At 32.5% G+C, this 23,154-nt stretch overlaps 3 protein-coding genes across 7 annotated transcripts; 1 reads left to right on the top strand and 2 right to left on the bottom strand.

Moving 5' to 3' along the window:
- Positions 1-628: 628 nt before the first annotated feature.
- On the bottom strand, positions 629-10,024 carry LOC123266503. The gene is made up of 5 exons (XM_044730765.1): positions 9,499-10,024; positions 9,101-9,139; positions 3,397-3,522; positions 2,343-2,866; positions 629-1,851 (listed from the first exon to the last, which is right to left on the bottom strand). The coding sequence occupies exons 1-5, from the start codon at positions 9,730-9,732 to the stop codon at positions 981-983; spliced, it is 1,794 nt and encodes a 597-aa protein (XP_044586700.1). The 5' UTR covers positions 9,733-10,024; the 3' UTR covers positions 629-980.
- Positions 10,025-11,916: 1,892 nt separating this feature from the next.
- LOC123266501 (breast cancer type 2 susceptibility protein homolog) lies at positions 11,917-22,488 on the bottom strand. 2 transcript variants are annotated; one of them, XM_044730758.1, is made up of 3 exons: positions 17,696-17,868; positions 17,502-17,613; positions 11,917-17,210 (listed from the first exon to the last, which is right to left on the bottom strand). In XM_044730758.1, the coding sequence occupies exons 1-3, from the start codon at positions 17,742-17,744 to the stop codon at positions 11,987-11,989; spliced, it is 5,385 nt and encodes a 1,794-aa protein (XP_044586693.1). In that variant the 5' UTR covers positions 17,745-17,868; the 3' UTR covers positions 11,917-11,986. The 2 variants fall into 2 exon arrangements, with proteins under 2 accessions (XP_044586693.1, XP_044586694.1); XM_044730759.1 differs by lacking the exons at positions 17,502-17,613; positions 17,696-17,868 and adding an exon at positions 22,360-22,488 and having other exon boundaries at positions 11,917-16,961.
- On the top strand, positions 18,183-22,896 carry LOC123266502 (uncharacterized protein DDB_G0283697-like). Of its 4 annotated transcripts, none has more exons than XM_044730764.1 (5): positions 18,183-18,470; positions 18,675-18,817; positions 18,888-19,083; positions 19,278-19,890; positions 20,128-22,895. In XM_044730764.1, exons 1-5 carry the CDS (start codon positions 18,280-18,282, stop codon positions 22,741-22,743), a joined length of 3,759 nt encoding a protein of 1,252 aa, XP_044586699.1. In that variant the 5' UTR covers positions 18,183-18,279; the 3' UTR covers positions 22,744-22,895. The 4 variants fall into 4 exon arrangements, with proteins under 4 accessions (XP_044586699.1, XP_044586697.1, XP_044586698.1 ...); XM_044730762.1 differs by having other exon boundaries at positions 19,278-20,247; positions 20,344-22,895; XM_044730763.1 differs by having other exon boundaries at positions 19,278-21,864; positions 21,991-22,895.
- Positions 22,897-23,154: the final 258 nt, after the last annotated feature.

The raw sequence follows: 23,154 nt of genomic DNA, 5'->3' as shown, positions 1-23,154 counted from the left end.
TATTGAGTTAAAAAACTGGTGATTTGAATAAATAAATAAAGAGTATTGAAAGTTGATAGTATGAGAGACGATAAAGAAGGTGATGAACTGCCGGTGAAATAAAATCCACGTATAAAAATTTTTTTTGGCCACCGGTAGGCTGAGGATAGGCCCCGCAAGCCGCGAACGGAGCGAGCACACCCGAAACGGACCGCGTATCACTCACACTCTCGTTGAGAGTTCACCTCACGGTCCGTTTCGTCGTGAGGGATATTAAAATAATATTCAACCACGATGTATAATGTACGAGCTTACGAGCTTGTTGAAAATCAATCTAAACTGAGGATACTTTTAATTATTACCGCCATCTGTTTTCCGGTAGCTGGAACTAGGCTCTACCCTCTAGAGCTCTAGAGCAGAGCATCCTCGAGTCCGACCGGACTAGACAACAACTATAGACTATAGACAGCTCTAAACCTAGACCAGAACCTTTATTTCTGCTATCACTTTTTTGATGATAGTTCGCGCAGAGCTATTATAGAGCTAGAACCTATTTCTAATCGATTGTGAAGACCACCAGCTACTCGACTGTCGGTAATAACAATTTTACAATTCATACATCATTATAAATATTATAAATATTTTCTCATTACAGATACATATAATTTATTTTAAATCATATCACGTATCACGTATGTAAGTATGCAAAAACATTAACATTTATTTATTTACAATCACTAAATATCTTGGATACACGAAAAGAACAAGATTACACTGAATATCATCCCAGATTATACTAAGTGAAAAAAATTTTTTTTAGATAATAGCTAGTATAATCCAGATTACAATGAGTATAATCCAGATATCATGCAGTATAATAATCTAGATTTTGCTAGCTACTATCTTAAATTTTTTTTTCACCACAGATATCACTAAGTATAATCTAGGATGATATCCAGTGTCATCTTGTTATTTCCATGTAGTATGTAGACTTTAAATCTTCAGACCCAGACACTGAGAGTTTCGGCGTTTGATGACTGGTTCGATAAATATGTATTCTTATAACGTCGAAACATCGCTTGAATTTCCGCGGGAGTTGATGACCACCTGCGATGATTAATTCGGTCCAAGGGCACGTCAGGTAGCCCTACTTCAGAGTGATATCCAGCTGGCTTAACTGGTGTAACTGGTGTGGCTGGTCTGACTGTCAGCTGGGGAAGACCAACATCTTGGAACGAATTCATTGAAGAGAAACCACTTTCATCTTCAGCGCTGCTAATGCTGGTAGGTTTCTCTTTTAATCTCGAGTCTCTTTGATCCTTGGTCTCTGCTGCTGGTGATTTATACTTGGCTCTTCTGTTGACTGTAGAATTTGGCGTTGAAGTACATTGTCTTACTTCGCTCATTATGTTACTCATATTTTTGTCATTAATATTAATATTACTATTAATGTTGTTCTGTATATTGACGTTAAAACTAATACTGTGGTGCTCTTCTTCTTCAATTTTTCTGCTCGAAGAGTTCAACGAGGCGCAGTCAAAACTTTTTGAAAATGGCTGCAGAGTGCTCGTGCTGCCAGCAGACATGTCCATGCTTGACTTGTGAAAACTACTGAGTCTATTGTCAGGCTCCCGCTCGTTTATTGATAAACAGTCCTCGATTTGGGAAAAATCGTCGAGGTTGATCGAGTTGGTGGATTTACTGCCGTCCGAGCTCTGGGTGTAGTCCATTATAACATAAGCAGAGGTATTTTCATCATCACCGGTGACAGCCGATGCAGTTAATGATGATGATGAGTTTCTTGATGATGATGACGAGAATGATAAGTCGGGTTCTCGCATCGCTAACAGTGACTCAGCGGTTCTTAACAATCTAGAAAATATATAATTATCATTAACACAAATAATAACAATAATAATAAATGTTGTTATAGTTATAATAATAATAATAATAATAATAATAATAACAACAATAATAGTAATTCTCTATTTATTGCTATTTCAACAAGTATTGAGTTCAAATATCAACATTCATTTTTTTTAAATTTAATTCATGCTCTTTAAAAACTCTTATTTATTATTTTAAATAAAATAAAAATTTTTTATTGCCGTTTCTAATATTAATTTAATTCTAAAATTGATTTATGAGATTTAATTAATTAATTTACATCAATTATAGTTATGATGTTTCAAAATCATTGAATTTTATGACCATCAAAGAGCATTGTCTAAAAATAGCACAAAGAATAATAAATTATTACTATTGTTACTGTTATTATTATTATTATTATTATTATAATCATTAAACAGTATTTATATTTAATTTATTATCATCGCTAATATTAACGAGAGATTAAAAAATACCTAAATGCTTCCTGAGATAATTTCTCCGGTGGTATGTGATCACTTTCAATTTTCTCAACAGAATTGCTCTCTGTAGATTTCGAAATAGTACCATCTGATTTATTAAAATTCGGTTGCGGTGGATATGAGCGATGATCTGCGGTTTTGCTAGATCTAGACGCGGTGGAAGCCGATGGCGATGACGATTGCGATTGTGAGGGGTCATTGCGTCTCAGCACCGACCAAGTAAAGTCACGGAAACCCGATGAATGTGCTGATGAAATCTGCGCCACTGATTTTGCGCGAGTAAATTTACTGGTAGAAGTAGGACTCGTTGAGCGAACTGATCTCTGGTGCACTGACGAGTTAATTGATAAATCCTCAGGATATATTATCTGACTGCGGCTATTACGTGTGGTACTTTTACTTCGCTGCCCGGTGGTGCTGTTATTCGCGTGAAGTATATCCCAGCTTTTTTGCGCACGCTCCAAGAAATTTATCACTTGTTTCATCAATGATCTGTACATCTGCCGGCTTGATTCAGTCTGCCAATTAAAAGTTACATAAAATTAATAAATTAACTAAGTAAAATAACAAAAAATTAGTTTCTTTTATTCTACACTAATAAATGAAAAGCTTTTTATTTTAAACATCAAGATAAATCTTTAGTGTTTTCATTTTTGGATAAGTTTTAAAAATTAATTAAATAAATATTTTCAATAATTTATTTCTATATTAATAAATATTTTTTAAACATGTCTAAAATAAAAAATTATAAAATAGATATCAAATTTATATTTAAAATTTATTGCTTTTCAATTAATGTTTTAAGTTGTTATTTTCTCGAAATTTTATTAATTAAAAAATTTGATATTTTTTTAAACTTAATAAAATTTTAATTAATTACAAAGTTGTCAATATAAAAAACTAAAAAAATCCATAAGAACAAAATTGCGGGTAAGCTCTTAAGTAAATTTAAAATTATTTTACTAAATAATATAAACAAATTTAAATTCCCGAAGCAAGTGATTGATACCTAGTTAAATAATAAATAAATAAATAAATAATAAATTACCTGCTTCAATTGCCATTTGAGAGTATCAACCTGATTCTGAAGATAAGTTGAATCAAACTGTGAGGTTTCTTGAAGAGCAAGTGCATTCTGCAACCGCTTATTTTCTTCACTTAACACCTGGCATTGCTGTTGAACAAAACAATCATTAGATAATGTAATATAATATTAAAGATATTATATACCAAAGTATAAATAAAATTGATAGCAGGTAGGTATACTAAATAATAAAAAGTTAAAAACAAAATAAATAAAATACAAATAACAGGCAACGCTTCGATGACCTTACGAACAAAGGCCTTTCACTTCTCATCCCACGCGATTCATACACCCAAATAAATTAATTGTTCATACAAATTAATTATCAATTAACGCCAGTCATTTTTTAAAATTCATTATAATTATAATTATACATAAAAACTTGGGAAATCCTTCCATTAATAATTTTCTTCTACAATATTTGTATTTTTCAGGACAAGACAACCAGCAGACAAGATGATGGTGTTAAATATTTAAAATATTTAAAAAACCTACACGTTTGATATGAAGTAAACGCATTACATATTGTATTACCATACAATAGAGCTGAAGAGTAAGAGAAGAATTGCGAGATCTATCCGGCAACGGGTACGTTCTGATAAGATCATGAGAAAGGTATAGAAACATGATGAAAGACCGTTTCTGGATAGGAGTCACTTTTGAATCTGATGGATTTATAAATATTTTGCTTAAAGTGTGAGAAAATAGCCAAGTACAGTTTCAAATTTTTAATATTTAACAATAAGATATGAATTTTAAATTAATTAATTATTTAATTTAATGTGTGTCTTTTCTTTGATAATATAATTTTGTTTTTTATTTTTAGGAATCCTGGTATCAATGAATATGTAAATTAACGAATCGCGCGTAGCTTAGCCGTTGAGTCGCGACTCGCGGAGTCGTACGTCGCCCGCAAGCGGATGGTGTTATGCATGGTTGCTCACCCTGAACCGTCCACCGTGGCTGAATACTATCATGACGTCATCTGATACGGTCACTGCTTGAATTATTCAGCGTACCTGTATATACATGTGGATATCTATAGATATATATTTACAGCAAGTTGTAATCAGGGCAAGGGCTACTGGCATATTGCACGTTTGTTTTTTACGGAAAAAATTTATATGAAATCATTTTAATTTTTATTTAAAAACCAACTGACCCATTTTTTTCTTATTTTTTTTTTTTTTTTTTTTTTTTTTTTTTTTGGTATCATTTCATTTTAAATTTATTGAGAATAGTGGGAGATAAAAAAAAAGGATTGAGATAATAAAAAGGCGGGAGGAATGCGCCGACGAATCTGAAAATAGTCGGTATGAATGTATATAAGAGATGAAAATTTATTTTTGGTGCATTCCATTGGGAATGGAAAGCAATCTCTACTCGTAGCTGTACTGGGTTTGCTCTTCTACTCAGAGTAGCCAAGACTCGTGCCTTAGCACTTAACTTTAACTCGGTTGAACGGTTCTTGAACTGGTGGATACACTAGAGTAGATACTTACACATCTCTCATCACGATATAATACCAGATAGTACTTTTATATTATTATATATACTTTAGGATAGGATGTACAGTAGACGGTGTACTTAAAGTATATCTTATATATTTATACTATTTATATAAAACAAGAATATAACAACTGGAGAGTACGTAGGAATGCCAGGAAAATCTGTTTGCCTCTCAAATGTTTTTGTTACTTATCTCCTTTCGATTCCTCTGCAACAACCAATCGTTGTTATAATAATAATTGTAATAGATATAAGGAGTGGAGTTGAGTTATATTACACTAAGTCGGGTTTTGCGGTTATTGACTGTCTGTTTTTATAAACTATCCGCGATCAAATGTATAAACAGAAATCCCGACTATTCACACTTTATTTTCTTTTATTAAGTTGTCACAGTTTAAAATTATTATTTTATTTAATATTGAATAATAAAGTTAGTTATTATTATTAAATATTTGAAAGCTATTTTTACGGGGATTAAGTTTTATAAATTATTGAAAGAATTTTTTTTTCTTTTCATGTCTCCGTTTTCATCGTTATTCGGAACAACGTTCCGTCGTACGCTCCAGTTGTCCAGACGTTTTACATCAAGAAAATGTATTAATAAAATATAAACTAAACCGAGATGCTATGTATCAAAGACACACTTACTAAACAATAACAAGTCTATCCTATTTATTTTTTTACTAATTAAGTTAATCATAAATCCTGGTATTTAAGTATCATTAAGCTGGATAAATAAATTTATTTAAATTGGTATAAAAATTATAATATAACCGTTAGAAAAATATCTGATTGATAAAACCAATATGAAAAAGCTTCTTCATACTTTTAAAATCGTTAATCACCAGTTAGATAAATAAACAATAAATATTGAATTGGTGCCAGAACCGCTAGTACCCAAGTAATACCCGTTAGAAAAATATACCTACTGATAAAACCCATATGCTTAGACATTTTAACCACACGTATGAAAATTTAATAAGATGTAATTTTTGTTAAGTACAAGGTAAAAATTTAGACCGTTAACCTAAGATTAAAGTTATTTTCTGCAGGAATTTTATCTTAAGGATTTAGATTAGCTTTAAGTAAGAAATCTTTTTTTTTTTTTTTTTCAATGTAATTGGTTACTTTCATTGAATTAGATTAATTTTTTTTTTGCTTAGAAATTTTGTTGAATTTATTTGTTTTTTTTTCTTCTAAAAATTTCTAATTAAATAAAATTATTCTCAATATTATTTATAATGGATCAGAATATCTAGTTAAAATTTTAGACCTCCATCAAAAATAATTCAAAGCTACAACAATGAAAATATTTCATCACTTTTTGATAGTATAAGTGATTACGAAAATTTTGTTGACCAGTAAGATAAAAGCCCCAGTAGATGGTCATATACTGGTACGTGATCATCTATTGGGGCTTTTACCTTATAAAAAAATAGTATATTACACACCTGTGGCAAGAAAATGAGAAATGTCTCAGAACACATATATGTTGCCCGAGGCGAAGCCGAGGTCGACATATATGTGGTCTGAGATATTTATTATTTTCCTGCCATAGGTTTGTATACTATTTTTCTGTCCGACAGAGGCGGAAAGCGGCAATTTCGTTTAGCGCAGCGGGCCGAAAGTTGCCACTTTCCGCCTGGAGGGCAGAAAAAAAAATTTTATTCATTTGTCTATGACCAGAATTTGAGTAATTGGCTGCGTTCAGGTTTACTAAGTTCTGAGCAGGGCTGACTTTATCTACCAAAAAAATTAATTTTAGACACACTTAAATAAATATACCTTGCATTTTTTTATCATAAATTAAAAAAAAAAAAAAATATAGTTATTTTAAGTTGTTGCTACAAGATATGCTCAGATCTGCTAAGAACTTAGTAAACTTGAACGCAGCCATTGTCTCCGAAATGATTAATCTAAATAAAAAAAAAAGACTTCCGTTATCGCATAATCTATATCAATAACATAAAACCAGCTAATAAAATAGCATTGACATAATATATTAGATGTAATACAAGTACGAATGCATCAATGAGCATAATATATCGCGTATCTCTTGTCAAACCTCATTCCCATCATATCGATTAATCAGCTCGTATCTATCATCTCACTCCATTTCTTTATTCATAATGCCATCCACACACACGAACCTAAAAAAAAATAAAATAAAATAACTGATATTGTATGAGCAAGAGCATACAACACAGCAGGTGCTCTTCCCACGCTCCTGCGCCTCGTTAAATATATTTACCATACATTTGTATTTCGTAGATCTAGTGTACATATAGTACACTAGTAGTACTTATAGCGACTAGTATCTAGACAGTGCGGATGTACGCAGACTATCATACATTAACGTTATGAACTCGAGGATAAAAAAGTCACGCAAAAAAGCATGATAAAAAATTTTAGATTACCGTTGCAGCAAATCTTCTTCTTGAAATCTCCAGCTCTTTCGCATCGGGTTGTAGCTCTCAAGACAACGCGTGCTTTCTCCATATTAATGATCCAGCAACATCATACATACTAGTTGCCGCCAGCACTACGTTACTTGCCGTTATAGTTACATTACATTAGGAAATTACATTGTGTTCCGCGCATGCTTTCCCGCTTTTATTTGTATTCTGGTATTATAAACCCATTATTTTGTTAATTCAATTTAATTTTATGTATATTAAAAATTAAAAACAAAGGCCAAACAATTAACCGCGAATTCAGAGTATTTAAATAATAAATTATCTAAGCCTCTGAAGATAAAAATAATCAAATTTTCACTCTCAAAACCACAGGGGTAATGATGTGGCTTTTTTAGCTTCTATCCTTCATTTTTTACAACTTGCTCATTATATTGTTTTCTCTAATTTTAAAAACAATATAACGTGGTTTTGGCAATTGCGACAATTTCCAGTTATTACTCTTGTCCTGGTTAAGTACGTTCCAGTGGAACAAACTCTTTTTTGTAAGTATTTTTTTATTATCTTTTTATTGTCAAGAGTAAAAGACTAGAGCTTTCACTCGACTTTACGACCTTCTCGCAAATTATTCTGTCTTTATCTTGTACTTAACATTTTACATTGTACATATTTATTATTATTATTATTATAAATTATAATAAATAGCAAACAACACCAGCAGTGTTGCCTCCAATTTAATGTTTAGAAATGAAACAATAATGGAGGATAATTAGCACTAAGTACACTGTATAAATATTAAATCGCTTGTAGATTTATCCAGAAAACTATTGAAACTATTTTATAAAATTGTTTGATCAATGTTCATGTTCAACCAGGCTTCCGGATAAAATAAAAGGTACAATTTTTTCTCGACTGAGTTTATATAAAATCTACTCGAAATATTAAAACCATATTCATGTAAAAGTAAAATACTGGAAGAGCATAGGGACACAATATCATGTGTACCTATGTCGTTGATAATTAAAGGAGGGGCTGGAGCGAACTTCCTGCTCACAACGAAACAACTGACGATTACCCAGTACTTTTGTCCTTTCACTTGCAATATACGCAAGATATTAGTTATATCATTCATACAAACGTACAATGTATCAGGATTCTGATAAAAAAAAATTAATAAAATTACTATTATAAATATATAAATATATACAACTTTAAATTGAATACCAACGACGGGATTTCAGAGTTAACAGCCGAGTAACTATTTAAAGATGCACGTGGTAGTTTAGTTGTCATGTAAGTAACGTGTTCTTGTATATTGTATATGGTGTTTTCTGTAGCTGGTGGCCTTGTTCCTTTTGTCTGTCAGTACGAAGAAATACTCACAGCTCCAGCCGAATAAAAGAATAACAATGACTAAAAAATACCCAACTGTAGGAGAGAAAGAGAAAGGATGTGTCGTGTTTGGCACCTGTTCCGGAAACCGGCCCCTTATCGTACACGGTTATAACCCTTTGTTCGTGGTCTACCGTCATCGACCTTTCTTTCAGAACCCATTCAACGCACCACCCAATACATAGTAGGTACCTCATCAACAGAACATAACATAACTGCGATTTAACTACTCAAAGTACAGTCATTCTTTCACGCTTATTTGTCTGCTATTACCGGCAATTACTATCAACCTTACTATCGGCTATCAATTTATTTAATAGTTATTGATATTTAATAACTTTATCATATCATACCTTGCGGAGATTGTGTTCGTCTGGTTCCGGGCTCGAGGCCTGAAAAATATATGAAAATTAATTTAGCATACATTTAATAATTTTTAAAATTATATAACATATAAATTATAAAAAAAAATTGACGTGTGAAAATTTTTATAAATAAAAAAATACAATTTTTCAAAAATGATTTTTTGAAACAAATTTTTTTGTTAAATAAAATTAAAAAATTGTTAAGTTACTGCTAACTTTAATATCATGAAAAATGTTTTTTGTTTTAATTTATTGCCTAGTCGTTTATAAAACTAATTATTTAATTAAAAAAAAAAGTTGAAGAAGAAAAGTTGTTTAATTAATGACTAAAAAAAATGACAGAGAAATTTTTGAAATAAGTTGAGAAAAAATAATTAATTACTTACATTGCCGGAAGTGTTATTAATCGTAATTTCGCCCTGCAGGCTCTTTTGTAAATTATCCAAATAATCGTCGACGCTGGATGTAGAAATATCATGCTTATCATTATAATAATCCATATCCAGAATTTTGTTGTCGTGATAGTTTGAAACAAAAGACCTGGCAAATGAGCTCTTGAATATTTGACTAATAGACACATCACTCGCGGAAATACGACCAATTTCCACAGATTTTTCCATTATGTATAACCAATTAAAAAAAAAATAATTAATAAATTTAATTATTATTTACTCAACAGCCAAGAAAATAGCACTTTTAACGATAATCACATCACTGACACACGGATTTTCATCAGAAGATATCTCACGATTAATTATTAATAATTGAACATTGTGACGGCTGAACAAAGACTAATTAATTTAATTATTAGTGAATAATAAATATGTAGATTATTATTAAGGTCTACTTAGACCTAGAACATTACAGCAAGACATGTGAAACGGCACTAATGGAAAATACAACGGCGTGCTCGTGTTTAACTCTTGGCCGCTCTGCGCATGCGCGGGTTTTAAAATGGGCGCTTGCGCATCTAAGAAAGCTGCAGAATTTTTGTATTTATTTAATAAAATAGACATAATTTAATAAAAAATAATTTTAAAAATTTTTTTAAATACTTATCATAATTTAAGTTATTGTTTTTTTAATTTTTCTAACGAAAAATTGCGGACGTTTAATGCGCGCAAATTCAACATAGTGTGACCACACCGGAACGACCACTTTCAGAAAAAGACAAATTTTAGAGGCAGGTTTGTAAAATTAAAATAATTCACAGAGTAGCCCACATTGTTATTGTAATTTACGATGTAGGGTTGCCTACCTGGCTCTTTAAATTTTTAATCTTCGCCGTCCAGACTAGACTGCTCCAGAGAAAGGTCAGTCAGTTGAATTCTCTTACTACATTTATTATTGTGCTCAATAAACTCAGTACCCAATTCCCACGACCAAAATTACCTGTACCTTCAATTTTGCTCATTCTTGAGTGTACTATCGAGGGTAGAGGTACCTCTACCCTCCATATTCTTAAGTGTACTTAAGAATTATTACAATATAGATAATACCATCGATGGTTTAAATATAGTATCGTAAAGCACAGAGTAATATATTGAGAATTCAGTTAGAGTAGGCTATTGTAAATCATAGATTGTCTTGGCTATTATATATTTTGAAATGTTAATCAATACAAAACGAGTATTTATGTTTCTGTAAGTGTAAGTACTTGTGAAATGAAATTGGTAAATAACTCAGAAACTACGTGAATAGGAAAAATCAACTGTTAAAATTTAACTACAGAAATTGTATGACGAAATAATATGGCTAGTTACATTAGATGAAATATGAATTCTAAAAATATAGTAAATTTAATAAATTTTAATTTAAATTATAATTAATAATTAGTTTGAAATTTTTTTCGATCGTAGATTATTTTTAAATGCTAAGCATACCCAAAATTTATCCTATAAAAAATGAAATTTTTTTAGTGTGAAATTTTTCAGAAGCATCTGCTATTCCTGCAGATGTTTCAACCGTACATAATTATATACTGTTAAGTCATTGTAGCTGTAATTGTATTAGAATCAGGTTAGTTTATTATTTTGATTCGGATCGATAAAAAAAATAAAAAAAAAACTTTTCAATCTCCGAGGGTATTTTTTTCAATAAATTCTGTAATAACAATACGTAATTTACTTGTACGAGTATGAAAACTTTCAGATGTCAGCTTTTGTTCGGTGTTAATATAAAGATATGAGTTTTGAATTGAAATTACGCAAACGACTTTTAAAAATGATTGAACTTACTATTTATAATTTCAAAATTTAAAATGACTCGGGTGTTTTATTACTATCAAACACTAATTTTAAAAGTTCATTTTTTCAGATCTGTATAACTAACTTATTTCTATTTAAATATTCTATATGTCACGTATTGTGAATAAAATTATTCTTTTTTATTATAAGTATACTAAATCATTCGGTGAAAAAATAAGTCAGAATATTTTTTATAAAATTTTTGTTAAAAACTAATGTACCGTTAGCGTCCGATAAAATTGACTCTTTATTAGAGTTTATTTTTATTATTGCATCGGTCGTCGGATTAAGACTCTAGCTGTGAAGTTTAAGAGAGAAAGAAAGTCTGTCATTATTTTCTGAACATGTGTGTGTGTGTGTTACACAAAGAAAAGCGATTAACATTCAACAGAAGCTGAGATTATTACATTAGATAATTAATATTGATTGACAACTTACCTTTCAATGAGTAATGAAAATTCTTATAATAAATTATTTTTTATCTTAAATTTATGTATAAAAACTACAAATAAAAAATCTAAAAATTAATTTTTATATCAAAGAAAAAAAAAAATTAAGTAAACTGGTAAACAATATTTTATTATAAAATATTTATACTTAACAAATATAAATAACAATTATAAAATTATTATAAAGATGGCTTGGACCGATTAACATTAATGTTAAGTGAGTTGTTTATTTTCGGAGAGTTTGAAATGTATAAAATAGAAGATTCGTACGCTTCGTGCCAGCGAACTCTGTCGCGACTATTTAAAATCGCAGATTTCCTCAAATCATTTTTATTAATACTATCGGGATTAACGAGATTGTTATCGCGGTCGGGAGTCCAGCAATTGGACCACCTTTTATCCGAGTTAGGCGTAGAATGGCTCGGCTTGGGTGATTTTTTTTCGACCTCTAGTTGTATTGCCTTGGCGCATTCCGCGGCGTATGATATCGGGTCACAGATTCTAGCACTGAGAGCGTCGAATGCGTGTCTCAGATGAGGCTGTCGTGGATTGCGTGTCAGTAATGTGCGCTCGGAACAAAAAGCTGTTGGTATACTTAGATACGTGCTCTTCCGCCACTCAAGATTCAGACAAGCAATAATAGATCCTACTGTTGCTATTCCAGCGAATCCATTCGACGCGATATTTTCCCAGAACAAGATCGACAGATACGATGAAGAGTCCCCATTATCGTTATCATCCTCACCATCACCTATTCCGTTCTTGAATGCCAAATTAACGGTCTCATAGTTCTTCATCCCATGAGGTGCTGGTCCAGTTGACACGACAATACCCACGGTATCAAATTCTCCGTAGACTGGATTGAAGCCACGTTGAGACGCTTCTTCAATCGAAGTAAAAGCTCGCGGTGAGCAGGTAATCCGACCCGGCACACGTTCGAAGGCGCTTGATTTGCCGGCTGTTATTTGGAGTTCATTGGCCCTGCGTCCTCCCGCGACTACGTTCCGTATACTAATGCACGTATTTTCTTTCAGACTACTCAGGAGTTCTTCATTGCAAGACCAGATCGTCAACATTGCCGACAGACCGCCGTCCGCTATTTTGACCTTCAATATCGGCGTGACATTCCTGCGATTCGGTAAATTATTCCTCACACGAGTCTCCAGTTCGTATTTTGCCGTAGAAGCCTGAGAGTCGCTGAAGGAGCGAGCAGTCGAGCAGATCGCTTCGATTTGTTTTTGACACTCTGCTTCAAAGGCCAACGCAGCTTTCTCCTCGCACTTAGCGTTGCGTACGATTGACTGGCCATCGCTCGTTTTCTCGCGGTACAAAATTGGATATACCCGCGATACCGCGACTATCAACTTGCCGATGGCCCCGCCGTTTGACTTTACCGAGCCCAGAGTCACGGTCAGCGGACCGCAAGATCGCTGGTACCCGAGTTTAGCGTCCCAGCGAGCACGACGCGTTGAATTAGTGTGAATTTTAAAACGTACGTCTTTTGTTATTTCCAACGGATACCGGCCTTCTTCGAGGTTCAGCAGCTCAGCTCCTTGGATCATCAATTTTGTCCCTTCTTTTAGCTTCCCAGAAGAAATATAAGATTGCATTGCCGAGTCAACACTTGCTGGAATCGAGTACCAGCCATCAGTCAATTCAATCGTGTCTTTTATTACTCTCGAGACGCAAAGAACTAGTCTCCGTGAAGGTGGGTCGTCTTTTTCTGTAATTCTTCTCAGAGCTGGACGCTCGGATCTGTCAATCTCGCGGTCGTAGCGATACTTCAGCTGTTTCATAAGTGTCTCAGGTGTGAGAAATTTGTTATTCATACAGGAGTTACTATTGTTGAATCTTACGCGATCCATGGAGGCTAATTTCCACACAATCCACTTGTAGTGGTTCTCAAACCAACCTTGTGGCAACAACGAGGGATCAACACCTGGACTTGCTAAAAAAGAACCCTTAAATTCATTAATACCCGCTTGATTTTTTTCATCAGGTACCAAAACAGCTCCGTCACCGACTGGCACACTGACCTTAGTCCTTAAATCCCTAAAATACGCACAAGTAAATCTATAAGTACTTGCTATTGTTGAAGTAATTGTCATTATTACAGGATCCAATCCTTTAGTTTCCATTTCTTCGAATGAACAATATTCTGGCGCGCAATCGCTTGCATATCGAGCCAAAGAAATTTTCTCAGTTTGCTTTAATTTCAACCAAGACCCAACGACAGGTTTTTCCTTGAGTCTCTTTTTGGCCTCGATTATTCTCTCTTGCTCCAAAACTGCAGTCTTTCGTTGCTCGCGAATATCCTCAAAGTTACAACTCATTTCTTGGGAAAACTGGGTCTCAAAGAATATATCCTCAGGAATAGAGTCCGAGTTTGAGGATTTGGGAACTGAACCTGGGAAAGACTTGGACCTCTTCTCAGGTTTTGAATGGTCTTGTTCTCTATCTCGGCTAGAGCCTTCAAAGCCGCCGCTCCACGCTTGCTTATTTATACTATTAATTTCAGTCCACGTGTCTTCGGTCTCAAAGTCAATGTCATCATTCAGCAGCGCGACAACACTCGCACGCACCTCGTCATTGATGATGTTACTAGAATTTAAATTGACATTAGTGCCTATTCTTTCTGCTTGCAACGTTGAGCCTTCAAGATTGCGATCACTGCTAACTGGGTCTGGTTCACACATCATTGCTGACTCTCGCAAACTTTCGTCCTCTTCTTCAATATCATTGAAAAGTTTGCGCTTCTGCAGATCCAATCCTACGCAAAGACGCTTTCTGCCTACTGGTGTTTCGTCATCGGATTTACGCTTGTGCGCGTTATTAATAAATGCTGAATTTTTAATCAACAAGCCTCCAGATCCAGATGTAGACCCACTTGACTTCGAAGTACTTGGCCCAGGAAATGAATATCGTTGATTTAATTTTTTCTGTTTTAGTTCCAAGATTTTACTTGCAGGATTTTCATCTTCTAGGTTTTTAGAAAATGCTACCTGCGCTCTCGAAACTGCACCCTCAGCCACCTTAATACTCTTACTAGCTCCCGTTTGAAATCCCATCATCATCGGACTGATCGATGGGCCTCTTAAGCTTTTATCTTCAGAAGTAATTTTTCTGCTCTTCATTGCGATAATTTCACCCTCAGGATCTTCGTTCTCTAAATCTTTAGAAAATGCTACCTGCGCTCTCGAGATCGCAGCCTCAGCTACCTTAATACTTTTACCTGCTCCCGTTTGAAACCCTACCATCATCGGATTAATTGATGAGCCTCTAAAATCATTAATCTCCGAAGAAATTTTTTTGTTTTTTATCGCTATAATTTCACTTTCAGGATCCTCAGTCTCTAAATCTTTAGTAAAGGCTACCTGTGCTTTTATCATAGCACTCTCCGTAATTTTAATACTTTTACCAGCTCCTGTAGTGAATCCCACCATCGGCAAATCTCCAAAGTCTTCATCAAAAATATTATTCTTCTCGCTCTCCCTCACATTATTTTTATTTCTGCTTGTAAAAATATTTCTACCAACAAATCCCGATTTTTCATTACGAGCCACTTGAAACCCAGAGGTCGAAGCCACTGGCTCATTAAACTCTTTAGCGCCGTTCACTTTATCCCTCTTCTCCAGATTTATTTTATTCAATTCATCATCAGACATTATATTTTTAGCCTTCAACATTGCGTTATCGGCCACTTTGATGCTTTTTCCCCGCCCGGTTTGAAAGCCCACACTTAATTCACTCGGCATCTCAAAATTTAAATCTTCAAAAATACTATGATTTAAATTACAACTATTTACATTTGTACTTTGTTTAGGTAATTTTTTGATCACCGGTTGTTTAAATTCTACCTTACCAATACTACGATTATTTATTTCCGAATTACTGGTAACTACAACGGGTTTAAAGCCGCTCTCTAAATTTATTTTACACTTAATACTATTATTCTGTTCATTTTTTGAAATGTTATCATTAAAAGTATCAAATCCTGTGGATTCAACTCTTGAAACAGCTTCTTCAAAATCATTATCAAGCTCCAAAGACTCAAAATCATCAGCTGCTAAATTTTTCCAATCTTCACTTTTGTTCTTATTAGAATCTTTTACAGGCGTTGATTCCACCCTATTTTCAATAAGCAAATCAATATCGTGTTTTTCATCAATGTCACCAAGCAACAAAAATTCCTGAGACACAACATTTTTTACACAAACTAAAATATCTTTTTTACTAGCAGTTTTAATTGTCGAAATAACATTTGTCCTTAACGAAGACACTAACTTATATTTATCGTCCATATTTTTATCAGAACCTTTTCTCCGAATTATTTTACCTACTGGATAAACATCGTTGAGATAATTTTCATAAAATTTACGGTACCTTTGAGCAATTTTCACACTATCATCTATCTCATTAATTTCAAAGCCTTTGAAACTATCATCTGATTCCATAAGATCCATATGAGCGTATTCAACAGCAAAATCATTGTGCTTTTTTAATAATTCTTGACTGTACTGCCGAGAAGCGGGGGAAAATCCCTTGAAATCTGGACTGTCTAAATTCGCAACCGCTTCAGTTGACTTTTCATTATCACCAGACAGCTGGTGATTATAATTAAGCACCTGATTATCTTTGCAAATCTGAGAGAAAGACAAATCTTGGTCGAAATGAAAAGATTCATCAGGTATATGATCTTCAGCATCTAAATTTTTGTCATCTTTTGCGAACTGTGAAAAAGTAACAAATCCTTCTTTACCCAGCGGCTTCTTTAAATCACTTTGAGGTCTAAATTGATATTTACTAGCCTCAAGAGCCAAGTAGTCTTTAAAAAACACTTCATCGGGAATCTGAATGATTTGGTCTTTATTTAAATAAGAATTTTTAGACGCCTGCAACTCTTTCAGTCTTCTGACGCGTTCGACAGGTGATGCAGAGTTTCCCGATTTGATTCCACTGGTGCTAGAACTTGGATACGAGCTTTGGCTTGAAAAACTGCGGTTACTGTCATCTAGCCTATCTTCTATAGACTTTTCGGCGATTGGACTCAAGTAGACGCTAGGTGAAGTCTCAGGATTGTCGAAATTATTCCTAAGACTGCTTTTTGGAGTTAAATTGGAGATATTGTTTAATATTCGTCGGCCACGACGCTTTCTTTTCTTTTTTGGAATGATCGGCGACACTGGAACCACATCCTCGATGTTTGATTCTGTCGGAGTTAGTCTTAAAGAATTACAGCTGATATTTTCTTGATTAACAGCACAGGGGCTTTCTGTCACACTCGGCAACGCTCGAGCTTTATTTGCTTCGGGAGTCTCGAGGTCAACTGTCCAGTTCGGCGCTTTTGTTAAGAAAGGCCCAAGGCTGCATGGCGTCGAAGGACATTCTGGCCCAGCGACAGCTCTAATTAAAAAAAAAATCATTCGTTTACTTTAATATTATTTACAATACTAAAGTTAGCCGACATTTATAATTTTTTGATTTTTTTTTTTTAAATTACAATAATTAAATTAGTAGAAAAAAATATTTTTTAAAAATTGCACTTACGGTTTTTCAAGTTTTTTATAAATGAAATTTTTTTTGTGATAATTTTTTCAATAAAAAAAAAATTCTAAAAATTTTTAGATGCCGGCTTACTTAATTTTCATATGTTATTAAATAAATATTTTAATTAAAAAAATAAATCCAACTCACGACTTGTATGGGGAAAATCCATACTGTTGAGTGGAAGGTAATGATCTGAATGAGGCATCGATCTCTGGAGATTGAATGCTCGAGCCTCGTACTGACAAGTAATTCTCATCATCTAAATATAAATAAACAGATTAAAATTAAGCTGTCACTTTTTTTTTTTTTATTCTAATAAAATGAAAAAAAAAAATGCTTACCCCCAAACAAATCTTCTGATTGATCAGAATCATCATGATCAACATCCATTACAATTTCATTTCAACCATATTATGTTTAATTAAGTTTATTAAAATTTTAACGCTACTATAAATAATAATTGTTGTTATTGTCAATTAAATTTATTTGAAAATATAAATATTGTTATTGTCTAATGTGAAAAGAATTATTTATAACCAACAAACTTTTTCTGGCGCTACAAACAGAAACTGCGCGCATGCGTGAATGATTTAAAAACCGCGTAATTTTAAATTTTATTTTTAGGCAGACATTTGAATATAATTAATCTATAATTTTTCATGACTTTTAATCTTTTTAATTTATTTTAGGATCATATTTTTCTTCCAGTAGTAACAGTAAAAAAAAGATTTAAAATCTAAGTGCTTAGTTACTTGTGCAACATATTCATATTTTTATTTTTTCCCACCATGAGTTGAGTGGCGCCCCCAAAATTCGCGTGTCATTTGTTATTTTTTTCGTTTAAAAAACCATGCGGTGTGAATTTGAAGGTTAAGACTAATTAGAAGTAAAATAATTATTCGTAAAATAAGTAATAAAAATCAAGATGCGTCCGAAAGTGAATACATGGATAAACTGGTCCGCAAAAGAATTAGATGATTTAGTAAATCAAAAAAATTCATGTGTTTTCAAAGAAACAATAAAAAAACACATTCCAATGTACTCAGTTCATTTGAGTGATGTTAGAAAATCTTTCAAAGATATTTTAAATTCATCGATAAATACTTTCGATTCAAGGTAAATTTATTTATTTAATTTTTTAAAATTATTTCTATTATTTATCGCTCAAAATAGTGTTTCACTATAAATTAACATTATTTTATATTTTATTTATTTATTGAGGTTATCTACCCTCATGTGTATTCTTTTTTTTTTTTTTTATTATTTAATAACAATTATAATATGTAAAATAATAATTATTTTTATCATTTTATTAACCAGCTTCGATGGGCTTTTAATTTCTTATCAAAACCCAACAATATTGTGCCCGCTGACTCAGATGTTTTACGATATTCAATTCGTCCACGTCGACCTTCAAGCTGATTTTTACATATTTCGACCAACAGTTGATAGTATTCTTACTGGTAAATTCATTAATTTATTTCTACTTTCCACTTTTGAGATTAATTATTATTAATCATGATTTATCGGCAGGTATTGTTAACAAGAAAGAAACAAATTATATTGGTGTGTTGATGCACAAAACTTTCAACGTTTCCATCACAAAACGATCAGATGACGAGTATTGGCTTGGACATAATGTTTTCGTCGGTGACAAAGCAACATTTCGTGTCACCCAGGTCGATTTAAAAGCCAAAGTTCCATTTATTCGAGGCGAGCTGCTGTCAAGGTGACTAAATTATTTTTATTTTTTTCTGTCAATAAGTTTCTATCAAATTTTAGCACAAAATTATTTATTTAAGATAATAAATAAATAAATAATAAGATAAGATGAATAATTTATCTTATTTTAATATTAAATTTTATTTATTATTACATTAATAATTAATATTTAAGATAATAAATAATTTATTTGGTTTGTAGTGAAACTACCGAAAATGATGAACAAATGGATTTTGCTGAGGAAGAAATCAATGAAGAAGGAGGAAATGAACGTGATAGCGGATACCAAGAGTCTGAGAATGAAACTAAACCTTCTAAATCTAAAATCATCAATGGTTTCCTTGCTGGAGAAGGTAGTGATGAGGAACATACGCGTAAAGCCAAGAAAAAAAAGATTAAAAGTCCTGATAAAACTTTACAAGTAAAAAATGAACACTTATCTGCTGCGTCACCAATTAAGGTGGCTAAAAAAAGAAAACACGATCATGATAATGATGGTGTGAGTCCTAAGAAAGAGACTCAGACGAAAGTCAAACGATTAAAAGTCGATGATCAAGTTAAAGAGGAAGAAGAACAAAGAAATATGCAAGAGGAGTTGTTAGCAAGTCCTAGTCATTCGGTAACTGGCAGTGATAAGCCAAGGATCATTTATGACCAAGTGTTGCCTAGTAGGAATAGTATTAAGCTGGAAAATAATGTTGAAAAGAAAACTAAGAAAAAGAAAGCGAGTCATGATATTTCTGAGAGTGACGAAGATCAATCATCGCAATCTAGCAAAATAATTAGTCAAGAAAAAGAGGAAAAGGATGATGAAGATGATGATGTACCACATGACCACAGCCAATATTTTAGAGATAAAGAATCACCAATTCCTAGCAGTGATGACGAACAAAAAGCTCCTAACGTGGAAGAATCTATTAATGAATTTTCTGAAAAGAAATTTGAGAGTAAAGATGGAAAGAAAAGTAATAAAAAGACACAGAATGTTACTAACAGTCAAGAAAATCAATCTCAGTCTCGTGAAACTGGAAGTCAAGAAGAAAATGATGATGATGATGATGATGATGATATGCCCCGTGATCACAGCCAATATTTTGGACATAAAGAATCAATTCCTAGTAGTGATGACGAGCCAGAAACTCCTGTGAAAGAATCTGTTGATAAATCTCCTCAAAAGAAACGTGAAAACAAGGATGAAAAGAAAAGTAAGAAAAATAAGGCAGAAATTGGTACCAGAAGTCAAGAAGATCTATTCCAGGTACAATCGCAGTCTCGTGAAACTTATAGTCAAGAAGAGAAAAATGATAGTGATGGTGATGATGATGATGATGATGACATGCCACATGATCACAGCCAATATTTTGCACCTAAAGAATCAGTTCCTGCGAGTGATAACGAAGCAGAAGTTCCTGAGATGAAAGAATCTATTGATAAATCTCCCAAAAAGAAACTTAAGGATGATTGTAAGAAAAAAAGCCAGAGAAAAATGGCAGAGGGTGCTATCAAGAATATGGAAAATCAATCACAGTCTAGTAAGGTTGGTAGTCAAGAGGGAGACGAAGATGATTTTCCGCGTGATCACAGTCAGTTTGTTCGTGAAAAATTACTCACTCCTAATGATGATTTTGAACCGAAAATTCCTGAGGCGAAAGTCAAAAAACCGGTTGTTAAAAGACCTAGAAAAAAGGTCGAGAAAGAATCCCAAGAGAAGGTAGAGAGTGAAAATGTTGTTGAGAAAAAGGTTCAAAAAAGAACCACGAAAATAAAAGAACCTGTTGTTTTAACTCTCGAGGATATTGACAAGTTAGAAAAGTTGAGGGAATATTATGCGGAATCTATCGATCAAGCAGTTATCAAAATATGTTCTGAGAATTATAAAGAAGAAGAATTGGAAAAACATACCGATTATGAATTTTTGGAAGATAATTTTGAAGAGCTTCCAAATTTTGATACAGCTAAAAAAGATAAAATATCAAAATCTAAGGAGATTAAAAAACCTAAGCCTCTAGGAAATTCTACTATTATAGAATCGCAATTGGACTCACCAGGATTTTCTCGGGTTCAAGAGCCATCTGTAAGCCCTGTTATCCCTGAATTAAAAATTAAGAAATCAAAGACTAAGGATGTTGTTCAATCACATGAGTTACAATCATCTGAGGAAACTGATTCTGTAGCTAAAAAAGTTAAAAAGGCTAAGAAGCCTAAAGAGAATACTTCTGAAGTTTATACTGGAGTTAATATTTTATCAAGTGACCAAGCGATGCCTTCAAGTGTCAGAGTTAATGAAGAACAAAAAATTAAAAAATCTAAGACTGTGGAAACAGTTCAAAATACTGAACCGACTGCAATTAATGGTTCACTAGCATCACCAGCAAAAAATTCTAGATCTCAAGAGTTAGAGAATAATAATGAGGAACCTAAAAAATTGAAGAAATCTAAAAAAATTGTTGAGGAAGAAAAAAGTTCAGAAAAAGTAGAGAAGAATTGTATGATGCTGGCAATAGATAAAGTTTTAACAAGTGCATCGAAAAATTCTATGATACTTGGTGGATTTTCAGACAGTGATGATGATTTACCAGATCAACCGATTGTGTTGTCATCTGTAAAAGTTGAGAAAAACAATGAGCTTGTGAATGGAGAGATTAAGAAATCGAACAAGTCTAAAAAGTCCAAGGATAAAGATTTAGGTTCTTCTAATCAAACTTTTGAAGAGTCGAATTTAGTAAATGATTCTGTGATGATAGACACTAGCACGATAAAAGAGGAAAAGGAAAAGAAAAAGAAGAAAGTACCTGAAATTAATTCTGTAATTGAGTCAGAATCAATTCTTTTGAATCAGACAGGTCAAGAGATTAATTCAGTGAATGAATCTGTGGTGATAAACACTAGCAGAATTAAAGAAGAAAAGAAAAAGAAGAAGAAGAAGAAAACGTGTGAATCTAACTCTGTGATTGAGTCGGAGTCAACTCTTTTAAATAATACTGAGGTAGACACGAATATAGTTAAGCAGGAATCGAAAAAGAAGAAGAAAAAGAAGTTACTCGAAGGTATTGCGAATCCTCTTAGTAATTCTACGATTAATGACTCTCAGTTGGATTCATTTACTGAATTAGATGACAGTACTTTTAACTCAAGTGAGTTGCAAATGAGTGTCATTAAAATTAAAGAAGAGCACAAAGGAAAAAAATCTAAAGTTGCTGATCCTTCTGGTAGTTCTACGATTAATGAATCGGAACTCGATTCAGTTGTTGAAGATTCTTCAAGGTTACAGGGACTAGGAAACTCCGGTGAAGTTAGAACTAAAAAATCTAAATCTAAAGAGTTTATCGAACCCCAAGTACCCCAAAAAGAAAGTGAGGGTAAAAAAAGTAAAAGTAAAAAATCAAACTTTGATGTAAACTTGAAAATTAAAGAAGAACCAGCTTCCGACGCTGAAGGTTCTAATAAAAAATCTAAATCGAAACATAAAGACACGGATAAATCTAATGTTAGTAAAAAAATAACGATAAAGCAAGAAGTCATTATTAAACAAGAAGATAAAAAATCTGGCAAGAGAAAAAATAGAGATGATACTATTAATTTGAGTGATGTTAAATTCGAAGCAGGTTCGGATGCTGAAGGCCCTGCTGCTAAGAAAAAAATACATAAATTAGTATTTACTGAATAAGATAAATTTTTTAATATTTGTCATGTTTTTAAATAAGATTAATTATTAAGATAGCCAAATTAACAGCTCACTGAATATATATTTATGTAAATAATTATATTTTTTGTCTTTTATTATAAGTATATACAGTGTTGTAAGAACACTATTGATAATTAATGTAAGTGTGATTAAGCTATGAAATTATTTTAAAATGGAAAAAATAAATTTATTTTTTAAATCTTAATAAAAATTTATTAATTAAATAATTTATCCTAGTTAATTTATGTTTTAAAATGTTAACAGGGATATTTTTTTAGGTTTAATTTTAAAATAAATAAATGTAAAAAATCACACAATGTCTGTAATTTTTTTTTATGAATAAAAAAAGAAAACGCTACTTAAATACAAACAAAATTACAAAAAAAATTTTAT

The sequence above is a fragment of the Cotesia glomerata genome, linkage group LG6 (assembly GCF_020080835.1).
Source record: "Cotesia glomerata isolate CgM1 linkage group LG6, MPM_Cglom_v2.3, whole genome shotgun sequence".
NCBI classification, from domain to species: domain Eukaryota; kingdom Metazoa; phylum Arthropoda; class Insecta; order Hymenoptera; family Braconidae; genus Cotesia; species Cotesia glomerata.
The sequence above is the reverse complement of the archived record's forward strand: the minus strand, read 5'-3'. Positions and strand labels throughout refer to the sequence as shown.

What these genes read in the sequence shown, in the direction of transcription:
- LOC123266503 (XM_044730765.1), bottom strand. Translation starts at nt 9,732, where the DNA reads ATGGAAAAATCTGTGGAAATTGGTCGTATTTCCGCGAGTGATGTGTCT. An exon ending in ACGAACACAATCTCCGCAAG is followed by an intron (nt 3,523 to 9,100) that starts GTATGATATGAT and finishes TTTGTTCAACAG; the next exon opens with CAATGCCAGGTGTTAAGTGA. An exon ending in TTATCTCAGGAAGCATTTAG is followed by an intron (nt 1,852 to 2,342) that starts GTATTTTTTAAT and finishes TATATTTTCTAG; the next exon opens with ATTGTTAAGAACCGCTGAGT.
- LOC123266501 (XM_044730758.1), bottom strand. Translation starts at nt 17,744, where the DNA reads ATGGATGTTGATCATGATGATTCTGATCAATCAGAAGATTTGTTTGGG. An exon ending in ATCAGAAGATTTGTTTGGGG is followed by an intron (nt 17,614 to 17,695) that starts GTAAGCATTTTT and finishes ATTTATATTTAG; the next exon opens with ATGATGAGAATTACTTGTCA. An exon ending in GGATTTTCCCCATACAAGTC is followed by an intron (nt 17,211 to 17,501) that starts GTGAGTTGGATT and finishes TTTTTTAATTAG; the next exon opens with AGCTGTCGCTGGGCCAGAAT.
- LOC123266502 (XM_044730760.1), top strand. Translation starts at nt 18,280, where the DNA reads ATGCGTCCGAAAGTGAATACATGGATAAACTGGTCCGCAAAAGAATTA. An exon ending in ATAAATACTTTCGATTCAAG is followed by an intron (nt 18,471 to 18,674) that starts GTAAATTTATTT and finishes TTTATTAACCAG; the next exon opens with CTTCGATGGGCTTTTAATTT. An exon ending in AGTTGATAGTATTCTTACTG is followed by an intron (nt 18,818 to 18,887) that starts GTAAATTCATTA and finishes ATTTATCGGCAG; the next exon opens with GTATTGTTAACAAGAAAGAA.